The sequence below is a fragment of the Numenius arquata genome, chromosome 7 (genome assembly GCF_964106895.1).
Source record: "Numenius arquata chromosome 7, bNumArq3.hap1.1, whole genome shotgun sequence".
In the NCBI taxonomy this organism is placed as follows: Eukaryota; Metazoa; Chordata; class Aves; order Charadriiformes; family Scolopacidae; genus Numenius; species Numenius arquata.
The window spans coordinates 29098363-29110183 of NC_133582.1; the positions used below are offsets into that span (position 1 = coordinate 29098363).

Here is an 11821-nt window from a genome sequence, read left to right on the forward strand (position 1 = left end):
CTAGGATGCTGGCTTTGCTCTCTAGTTTTCTCTCACAGCACCTATAGATCCTGATAAAGTACACCCCAGCATAAATGGGATGCTGTAAAAATTGTTCTCAGTCCAAAAGTTTAATATAGCCATAATGCTAAATATCTGTCCATTTCAAAATGCGTCTGAAACAACTTACTTCAAAATCTCAAGCTAACAGGTATTTGTAAAACTGGGAAAAAAAAATTTTTTATGGCTTTTTGTCTTCATTTGCCATGGCAGTGACTGTGCCAGTCCTACCACTCACTGGGGTTGTCTGTCTTAGCCCCTTTTGCCAGAGTCTCAATGCAGTGCAGGAGGATGAACACGAAGCAGTTCAGGAGTGGTGCTCGAGGGACAGAGTATCTAATTGATGGCTCAGACACTATTTTCAGCATCTTGAGATATGCAGACCAAGAGAGAGTTCCTCACACCTTGTAACATGGCAGTGGGTTTCCGGTACCTAATAAAAAGTTAATGGGCAGCTTCCTTCTTCAGTTTGAACCTTAATAAAACTTCCTGGTACAATCCCTTCTGAATTATTTTCTGGCTGACTGCTGACAGAGCATTCCTCTAGACTTTGGCTGTGTGTTGAAAGTATTGGTGACCTCAAAATTTGGGCTTGGATCCTCTGGTTGTACACAGTTTGACAGGTATTGTCAGCTATATGGTCTGGAAAATTGTTTGCCTCCTCATTCCTGATGCTCCAAGCAATGGCACTTCTTGGAGCAGGGTATGGACAGACATGGGACTGTAGCCTATTAAAGCTCTGTTGTCAGGAGCTTTTGTTTTCCTAAGTGGAGCCTCCTCCTCTTTGCTCCAGTAGCATCTTGTAGATGTTTTCCTTGTCTCCTTTTGTGAGACTGACGATGGAGCCTGCGGTCAATCCAGAAATCAGGGGAAATAGCTATTTCTGTGTATTTGTCCACTCGCTCCAAATCCCTTTGCTCTCCAGCTTGGTTAAGGGCTGCATTGAAACAGTGAAGTGGCAGGCAATGAGGATGCCCTTGAAGGCACAGGGGTCATGCAGATGCGAGGACCAGGCTGCTGTGTGTGTTATTAGAGTGGGAGAGCACAGGGAAGATGATGAGTGCGGTAATTAGAAAGGTGAATATGGAGCAATCATTTACCATCTCTTGTAAGGCAAGAAGTGTAAAGTGCCCTGGGAAATGATGAATCAGGATGAAAACAAGCAAAAGGAAGTAGTTTTTCACCCAGCGCATAGTTAGGGTATAAGAATGCTTTCTATGAGGTGCTGCGGAGCCTGTAGGTCTTAAATATAGTTAAAAAGAGGATTAGTTCAGCCAACAGAGGACTGGTCCAACAGTGGCTATTAATCACCATGGTCTATATGTAACCTTAGGCTCAGGGAGAGACTGGTGGGGGAGGGAAATGTATTGCTGTTCTGTTCTGTACTCAGTCCTTCACACACGGATGCCTGGCACCAGAAGGTGAACAAGCAGAAGCTGTTTCTGTGTAATATCTTACGTGAATACATCTTTGATCAGGGATCTTTTCTTTCTGCTGTGTCGCATATTATGGCATCCCATGTAAAGCATTCCAAATGCATTTTATGTCATACTCAAAAATATCCTGTCCTATCTGGTCGCTGACACTGAGTCGCTTCATGTGCTCGAGTGCTTCTAATTGCAAAGGATGCAGTTAAATTTGTGTTTGTCTCATTTGATTGCCTCTGCCTTAGGTTACTGATGAGATTTTGTTAGAAGGTTGTATTTAGAAATGTGTCGCCACATGCAAAACATACCATTTTGTGTGTGACTACTACATTAGCATACATATGGGTGAGAAATCCACTTTAGCACTTGTGTAAACAAAACTCAGTTGTTCTAAGCATTTTAGGGCAGGGAGGAAATAAGGAAGTTTTGCAATGAATTTTTTTTTTAATAAAAAAAACCAAAGTGATGCATATTTTCCCAAAGAGTGCCTCATTCCTTTTGTGTAAGGCAGAAGCATCTGTGAAATAGAAATCCAAATCTGATCCTGGCTGTGAGCACCATTTCCTGCACTGGAACAATGTCGTCCAGTTCACTCGCAGTGGGAATGGCAGCTACCGCGTAGCCTTTATATACAGCTGAGGCTCGTAGGGGTATATGTATTTTAGAGCAGATCAAGTGATACGGTACATAAAAGAAGCCATCTATGTGGTGACAAAAAAAAAAAACCAGTGCCTAACTTCTTAGGAGGTTGGTACTAAGGATTTCTATTTGATACGGCTTCAAAAGCTACAAACACATTTTACATTCAGTGAGGCTGGGGTGTTGTGGGACTGGTGTATCTAAGCAACACGGGAAGAAAAACTGCACCAGTGCTGCAGTAAGGCCAGGATGTACAGAGCGCATCAGTGGAAGTTTCTTTAGAATCAGACTAAAACATTTTATTAAACTTGCTTATTGTCAGATGGAGGTTTAATATAGTCCCTATTGCTCTGTATGCGGGATTGTATGATTAAAGGATACAAATGGTCAGAACCAAAAGAAGTCCTATTTCTTTTTCCAAAGCAGGAGAATGTGCTTTTTTTTGTTAAGGATCTTTTTGTTTTACCTTTTTCTTTTTTTCTTCTTCTTATGAGCACTGAGGATGAGGGAAAGCTTTATGGAAAATATAACTTTTTACAAGTAGATGTGAAAAGAATCAGGCCTGGGTTTAGTTGATCTCATCTGGCAGAGATTTCCAAATCTGCTTTTCCTCAAACAAAACGTTCCCTTCTGTGCTATTGGTCAGTCTGTTGTATCCTCCCAGTGGAGAACTGAGTTGGAGGGATCAGAATAACCCAAAGAGCTTGTGAGTTCCTAGGTTATTGTGACCCCTGTGTATGTTTGGGCTTCATCAAACCCTAGGGTGTTCTTGTGTGGTTTACTGTGCTACAAAAATGTCGACATAGAGCCTGTACACTATTGTGAAGTTCCTGTTGGGGAGCAGCAGGGGTCAAAGCAAGCAGAAAGTGATTTTTCGGTTACTAAGGATTGAAAATGAACGTGAGACACATGATTAGAAAGCTCCCTAAGGGTGTTAAGATGATCATGTAGATAGGCGGCTGAGGCTTTGGGACAAAGTTTTGGCAACACAAGCGTATGGTAGAGAGAAATGTGGAGAGCGAGAACTCCCTTGGTCCTTTCCACTGCTGGAAACCTGGTATTGTCACAGTTTAGACAGTTTGGTTTGCGCTTTTTTTTCAGGCATCAGCGGTATGATCACCGGCTTGTCCCGTCAACCTCCTGTGCAGCTCTGCCCATCTCTTGGCTCTGTTTGCCAGTGCCACGTATGTACAGGCTGCAGAGGCCGGGGCAGGGGGTGGTCCGGTCCCACAGTGCCCACCCAGCCCCTCTCCTGGTTATGTTCAGTACCTGGAGCCGCACTTGTGAGGAGGAGCAGGCTGGGACACGTGGGTTGGCTGGAAATAAAGAAACGGCTGGCGATCGGGAAACAGCAGAAAGTGCTGAGAAAAGGAACAAATCCTGAAGGATGAGACGAGGCAGCTGAGGAGAGGTTAGAGGAAGGCAGGAAGGAGCTAGCAGCGCGCAGTGCTGTTGGAGGAGCGCTGGCAGCCCGGGATGCAGCCCCTGAATGCAGATGAAACAGCAGCCTCCTGCAGTGGGGAGCTGGCTCTTCTGCAAGAGCTCTTCAATGCGTGCACAGTTCAAAATAAAAGGTGTTTGTACAGCATTGACTCTCCGCGTGCTAACATGAAGAAGAATGCAAATAGAAGTGTGAGCAACAAGGAGGAGGCGGTTTAATGGCTTTGGGGATTAGCAGCGGTATTTAGAGCCTTTCACCTCTCTGTTCCTGACATAAATCTTAACACAGATTGATGGTTTTAGCCATCTGGCTTGTATTTGCTTGTATGCAATGACTAGTGAGCCAGAGAAAGAACCTGACCAGCAAGGCAAAAGGAAAAAAAAAAAAGTATATGACAGAAGAAGGCATCTTCTTCTCCCGTGTCAGTAAGAGCAGGTGTGGTGCAATTATTCTGTTTCAGAGGGCTAGGCAGGTAACAAGGGAGAGGGAAATGGAAGAGTAACAGGCATCGCTTGGTACATGACTCTGCCAGGGAGCCTGTGACTTACACAAATGTGCATGCTCTGAGCATCTTGCTCTCAAAGGCAAAGCACCGTGATCTTGAGAGATACAGTTACCCCAGACAGCACGAGTGTTAGAGGACGAGTTTCAATCATAGGTTGACTCTCAACTGTAAATTATTTTATACTTGACTGGAAACTATTGTCCCATCACCGATCTAATACCTTAATTTTATATACTATAGTCCAGTTTATAAGCTGGGAAATTTTGCGTTCTCAACCATATGGCACATTTTGGATTAGATGGCTTCCTTGTGTTCTAAGCCTTCTAAATACTGATGCGAGTTTTCTTGGGTGTGGGCTGACCCTTGCAGGGAGTCACTGTCAGTTTTCTTCTCACTCCAGGCTGCAAGGTCTGTCATTCCTTTTCTAGCAAGGTCGTCTTGGTAGAGCTTCCCAAAATCCAGGGCTTTAATGGGGAAGCCATGTGAAAGGTCACTGTTGTTCTTCTCCAGACAAAAGAGGAACCAAGAGTTGGTACGTGCGTGCATGCACTATAGGATGTTTTCCTAGTCAATTATTTTTTAACAGTTCTTGAGTAAAGGTGAGAGTTACAGAGGACCTCATTTCAGATCTTTCAGATGGGGGAGTTTGGGCAAGAAATATTGATGGTATGTCTTTAAGGAAATGTTTACTGGTGTCAAAGGTTCACTCTTGGGTTCGCCTATGTTTTCACTCAGTTTTGCTTTGGGGTTAACTGTGATGTGTATTTCGAACCAAAGCAGACCTCTAGAAGGCTTCTTCTAGACGCGGTAAAAAAATGTGTAGGGAACATAAAAAAAACCCCAAACCTAGCTATTACAAATCTAGTTTATTGCAATCTTGGCGCTGGTTTTTCTTTATATTAGACATGTAGAGCTTCAGTAAAAAACATTTTTACTTGCTTTTATTTCTTCATTAACCAAGAAACTGCCTGTAATATCATTCTTTTCACTGGGTAAAAAACTGGCTGGAGGGCCAGGCCCAGAGAGTGGTGGTGAATGGAGGCCGGTTACAAGTGATGTTCCCCAGGGCTCGTTATTGGGGATGGTTCCCTTTAAGATCTTTGTTCATGATCTGGATGAGGGGATCGAGTGCACCATCAGTAAATTCACAGAGGACACCAAGGTAGGTGGGAGTGTCGACCTGCTGGAGGGTAGAAAGGCTTTGCAGAGAGATCTGGACAGGCTGGATGGATGGGCTGAGGCCAGTAGTGTGAGGTTCAACAAGGCCAGGTGCCGGGTCCTGCACTTGGGTCACAACAACCCCACACAATCCTACAGTCTTGGGAAAGAGCAGCTGGAAAGCTGCCCCACAGAAAAGGACATGGGGGTGTTGGTCGACAGCTGGCTGAATACAATCCAGCGGTGTGCCCAGGTGGCCAAGAAGGCCAACAGCATCCTGACCTGTATCAGATAGACTGAGGCCAGCAGGATGAGAGAAGTGATGGTCCCCCTGTACTGGGCACTGGTGAGGCCCCACCTCAAGTACTGTGTCCAGTTTTGAGCCCCTCACTACAAGAAAGACATTGAGGTGCTGGAGCAGGTCTAGAGAAGAAAAGCGAAGCTGGTGAGGGGTCTAGAGCGTAAGTCTTATGAGGAACAGCTGAGGGAGCTGGGGTTGTTCAGCCTGGAGAAAAGGAGGCTGAGGGGAGGCCTTATTGCTCTCTACAACTCCCTGAAAGGAGGGTGGAATGAAGAGGGGTCGATCTCTTCTCCAAAGTAACAGGTGATAGGATGAGAGGAAATGGCCTCAAGTTGCACCAGAGGAGGTTTAGATTGGATATCAGGAAAAATTTCTTCACTGAAAGGGTTATTAGGCATTGGAACAGGCTGCCCAGGGAAGTGGTTTGAGTCACCATCCCTGGAGGTATTTAAAAGATGGGTCGTCATAGTGCTTAGAGGTGTGGTTTAGTGACGGTTGGACTAGATGATCTGAAAGGTCCCTTCCAACTTGGGCAATTCTATGATTCTATGATTTTTGAGGGAAAGTAAATGAATTTTGGATACAGATTTCTAAACCACTGTTTTTTATCTCAAATAATTGGTTTGGGAATAGAGCTCTGTCAACATGGTGTTTGTCATTTCAGCCAGCCACACCATGGTTGGTGAAAGAGCCTGCTTTTTATTTGACAGGGAAGCACTTCCACCAGATGCATTAATAGTGTGAGAGTAAGAGTTACAGGCACATGAAGTGACTGGGGAGTGCTGTGTGCCAAAGTGAAACTCAGATAAAGATGTAGATTGGGGTAGAATTTTCAAAGGCACCCCAATGACGTAGGGATCATGTCACCAAGCAGTTGGGAGCCCAAGTCCCATTTTCAGAAGTGACGTAAGGACTTTACTGCCTCTCAGTGAGACTTAGGTTCCTTTTCCCAGAAAAAAACCAGCCTTTAATTCACAATTAGTTCACAAAAGCAGTCTTTGCCTCTTCATAATTATATTGCATAATGACTTCACTACTTTTTAATAACATCAGATTTCTTGTCTGTGTCCATTATCACCAGCTTAGAAGCTATTCTGTTGCTTTGGGAATTTTGTATTCCAAGTCACTTACAGAACTATAATTAAGAACTTCCGCAGAAGACCAGGTGATATATGTGTGTTAAGATATTATATTCTGCTGATTTAGTGTCAAGTCTTAGATTAATTTGAAATTTTATCGTGCTGGTTTCATTATAAATGCTTCCATGGAAAGAATATGTTATTGAAAACTGAATAATTAATAATCTCTGTGTTACTCAAATGTTTTCTAAGTGGTTTGTTGAAAAATGTTAGGACTCTGGTTGAAATTCCTGGCTCTGTTGAAGTCAATGGCAGAATTCCCATTGGCTTTAACAAGATTTTTCATTTTCTTATCTCAAAAATTACTTGTCAAAGCTCCTTAAACTTCCTGTGTACAAATTTGTATTTGTACAGTCGGAGTCCTCATGCCTTTTGATCTCCAAAGCAATTGTTTGCAGAATAAGGAGAAAGGAAGTAAAATGTCCTGATCCTTTGTGCCAGACTACAGCATACTCAAGAGAAGTGTAACCTGCTGTCGTTTAGCAGCTTCTGAAAGTCCTGCCCTCCAGATCATGTCTGAATGAGATGGAAGAGGGAGACGAATGGATACAGACCCATCCACTGTAGATTCACAAGCATCCGTCAAGATTCTCACACTTGTGATTTTTAATGCTTGTAGCAAACATAATTCCCAGCAGAGGCCTCTATTATTAACCAATTGTTCTGTTTGCGTGCCATGTAAAATAAAGTTGCAGGCTCCAAATCTTGATGAAAGCAGAGCTTAATCCTCATAGCATGTGTTCCAGCGTTTGGATCTCAGCAGAGTTCATGGTGTAAAGATCTGACCCTGTAAATTAGGACCTAAATACTACTGTTAGTTTCCATTACCATTGATCTTAATATTGCAAACTGAAACCTGACAAGTAAACAAAAAACTCTGCTAGAAAAGAGAATGCAATTTAATTTTATACAAGTCATAATTTGCAGAATTCTGTGAATTATGCACAATTTTATTCCCTGTCTTTATTCCCTACGTTTCTTGTATCTGGTAGTAACAGTCTAGTATCAAAACCTTCTTTTCCCATCCACCTCCAGATCTCACTGCAAAATGTTAAATGGGAGGAGGCCAACTAAGATATGGGCAATTTGAAACATGGAATATTTATTAATAAAAATACCAGAAAATATGTAAAATTAATTTTCTTTCAATTTTTTTGACAGATGATGCTAATGAAGAAGGGACTGAGCTGAGTGAAGAGACAGGTGAGTAAACAATATTTTATGCTAAAATATATCACTTCTCTGAAGCATCAGCCAAACTGAAAGAATTCTGGAAACTAATTGCCTTGGTTGTGATAAGCAGTGCCAATCATTTATTGCCAATGTTACGACAGTCATCTCTGGTTTTTAACATAACATAGGGTAAACCATCCCTGATAATAAATAGTACACAGTAAGAATGGCTGAGATTAGCTTTTTAATGTCATCATCTGTTATGAGCCTCTGGGTGATACTCGGTTGCTTTTTATTAATAACTGGTTTGAACATGAATTGAAAATAATTAAAATTCTGCAGTCTCTTTGTCTATAAAAAGGTGTGAATACAGCAATTCAAGACTCATTTGCAATTCTGATTAGGGGCCATGATTTGTTTGCAGTGAAAACAGTAGAAAAACTCTCCCGCAAACTCTTTAATTCATTTAACTAGATTGGACAACATTTTAGAGGACTTTTTTGTGGTCCTTCTATTGTGCTATTTAAAACGAGTGTCAATGTTTAGGTTTTGTGGATGTGGATAGACTTGAAATGGAAATGACTGATAGGTATAAAGGAAAGGCAGGCCTGAGGATGAAGAAAAGGAGAGGGCAGAGGATTAGATCTCTCTCATGAGGACAAAAGCTTCCAGTCAGAAGACTTGTGCTAGTTTTTTGTAGAGAGCTTCATCCACTTAATCTTCGCGGTCAGGCTTTTTGTAACTGGCTTTCACCACAGCACCCTGTGTTACTTTCCCTGCTGACTTTCACTGAGAGGTTCTCAGTGGACACCTCCTTGTTCCATGAATGACTTCTGTGCAGTGAAAAAAACTCCTTTTGCATGCAACGGAGCTCCCCCTACTCTTCTTCTCTGCCTCTCCTTCCTAATCAGCTAGTACCCGTCTGTGACAGTACATGAGGTGTGTGCAATGTCCCCCAGGTCTCTGTCACCCAAATCCCATCATAGCCCGGTCACTGTGCAGGAACTTCCAGTTCTTCTCTTTACGAAAAGGTACGGGATCAGAAAGGAGAGCCGCATGGAGAAAGGCAGAGATGTACCAGCCAGAAAATAGAAGTAAAAGCTTTTGAAGCAGTATGTTGGTTGCTTAAATTGGCCAGATTGTCCTAAAGACAAATGGGTTATGAAGGTTTATGCAATGAGTTAATTAGCTTAGAAATTAGAAATACTTGAAGAATGGTGTATATGCATAGATGTGAAAACATGGCTATACACAGCTAGATATATGTTACGCTGATGGATTAGCACATTCTTTTATGGCTGTTCTGGCCTGTTGATTTTATTACATATAATTATAATTACTTTTTGGTGTCAAGATTACTGGATAGGAACTTTTAGAAATTTTAATACAATTAGTGTGATTGATATAGTAGTACATACATAAAAGTAGAAAAATAAAGACCGTCATTATACAACAAACATTTGCCAAAGATTATCCTACAGTTGAATTTACAGTATTCATCTAATATTTCCAATTTCATTTTTTACAGTTATCATGGCATGTATATTTTTATAAGCCAAATTATTTTGCATTTTTTGTCTTATTGCTTTTATGGAGATTATGCAAATTACGTTGATTTTTTTTTTTTAAGCATTTTAAATTAGAATTAAAAGGAAGTACATTTCCACTTAATAGTCAGTCTCTTCTTTCTTGCCTTATATCCTTCACAGCTTCATTAATTTAGGTGAAGCTACATAGCTGCTCTGGGAAATTATCACTGAATTAAGTCATTTGAGGAAGATATTTCCCTGCCTGTCTGCTTCTTCGTGCATATGAGATAGATGAGATCATAGCTTCACTGACAGGTTTGCCTGTAGGGTTCTGTGAGCTTCAACAGCATGTATTTGGTTATTTCTTTATCGCTTAGAGATATTTTGGGAATCAGTGCATTGATTGTCAGCAATCAATACATACATGGCTAAAGAGAAGTGTCTTTTGTATATCTGCTCCAGTAGTGGGGCAGATACACAGAAGTTATGCCCTTTTGACCTATTTCTCTATGGACTTTTTAACGATTGTAGGATGCATTTGTGGGAACTATAAATACATACATAAATTCTGCATTGAGGGGAATTTTCGTTTTTATACTCAGATTTTTATCAATTTGAAGGATATCTGCTTTTCACTGTTCCAAGGGAAAAAGAGAGTAGTAACTTGTAGTCACCACTTCAAGGTATTAATTAAATAATCATTCTTCATTCCACTTGACTTCATGGGTCATGACTCCAGCAGATGGAGTCAGCAGTTGGCACAAATATTGATGACCCTGGTTTTCTGAGCTGTCTATATCCAATGTGCTTTAGGGTTATTTCTCCAATTCCTGTGCTTAAGGAAAAAAAAAAAGAGAAAAAAAAATGAGCAAAAGGAAATGTTGGATTCCTGGAGAGCACATGTTGCAAACTACACACATCTGTAGAACCTTTTGCAGAGATTCACATATTCACCTAAATTCCCATGCCTCCAACTTCCTATTGGCTAGGTATTCCTGAGGGCCAATATCAAACCAAGAGAAAACATGTAGAAGTATGGGGACACAGATGAGGTGCAGACTCATTGCGTCTGTACTGATTCCCATTTGAAGAATGCTGTAGAATGAGGCAGAAGTTACAGAATTGGTCCTAATTTAAACCTGGTGGAAAGATTAGGGGAAAAAACCCTGATCCTGCTCTTGTGTCAGCTGAAGTCAGTGGGAATATGTCCATTGACTTCAGTGCGCACCAGATTTAGGCCTTGGGAACAGCTAGAGAATTAGCTGGGAGTAAGGAATAACAGATGACCAAATGTGTGTATTATCGAGTGATGGATACATTATGAAAGTAATCTGTCTTGTGTTTCTACCACCCTGAAGTGCAAATATCTCATTAGATGCAGAAAGGCCTGCCTTTCTGTGATTTCACATCAAAATAAATAAGGGAATATCATAATTACGTCTGCCAGATAATCTTCATTAATATCTACATTAATGCTATAAGATCAACAAGCATGAATGATCATTTTAGAGAGTTAATCACATAACATCACTGCATATATTGGCTGTAATAGAATAAGAAAAACACTTAAAAGTAAAAATAACCTAGTTTTATTAAATATACACACTCAAGACCACTCTTCCAATGGCGTTTGACTCATGGGATTTTAAGCCATCAGTTTGTTATTCTCGATGCTGTATCTTGTAGCAACTGCTGACTTAACTGCACCATTTAATTCAAAGCGCTTTGGTGTTATCATATGTCGTACAGTTTGCTGATAGAATGGCTTGAGTCAAAAGGGCAGATACAGTAGCATCGGGTATGGACCTGTGCAGTTCTACAGCTCAGCTTTCCTTTATGAATGATTTCCCACACAGGCAAAGAGAAGATCAGATGGCCTAATATTCTTTAGACAAGAATATTAACTTGAGTGATTTAACACTGCTGAGTCATGATGCTTAATGTTTTAAGCTCCATTAAGGGAAGATTATTCTAAACTTTAACTTCTGAAGGACTTTGCTTTTATACCCATAGATTCACATATCCATGCACAGAAGCGTGCAAAATAAGCCCTAATACTGCCATAATTGTGTGCGCAGTTGCAGTAATTGCATGTGGAAATCACAGAAGCGTGTGCTGTTATGAGAAGCATGGTCCAGATTCCTACACAATAGTATCGCATTATTATGCACTGACATAAGTTAATTCTTCTACCAGTAAAAAAAACCAAAAACTAACAACCAAACAAAAGCCCACACAGAAAAGAGTTTCAGTTCTGAATCTCTGTTATCCCTCAACCTGTTCAGCTTCACTTTCCACCAGGTACCAAAACCTTTTGACCTCACCTGCATGAATGTTGCCATGCTACTGTCTCTCATTTCCCATCTAATAGTTGTTCATAGTAAGTGCCCTGCTGGTTATCCCTTTTCTGTCCTGAGCATCCTAATTAACCACCTATTCATTATTTCAGAAGCCACAGTCAGCCAGCATG

The 11821-nt window shown here is 41.2% G+C and overlaps 1 protein-coding gene across 3 annotated transcripts in view; it reads left to right on the top strand.

Moving 5' to 3' along the window:
- MACROD2 (mono-ADP ribosylhydrolase 2) overlaps positions 1-11821 on the top strand; it is an 896489-nt gene that overhangs the window by 813726 nt on the left and 70942 nt on the right. For all 3 annotated transcript variants that reach the window (XM_074150306.1, XM_074150308.1, XM_074150307.1), the window contains exon 10: positions 7811-7852. In XM_074150306.1, the coding sequence (XP_074006407.1) occupies positions 7811-7852 (42 nt within the window). The remainder of the gene's footprint in view (positions 1-7810; positions 7853-11821) is intronic.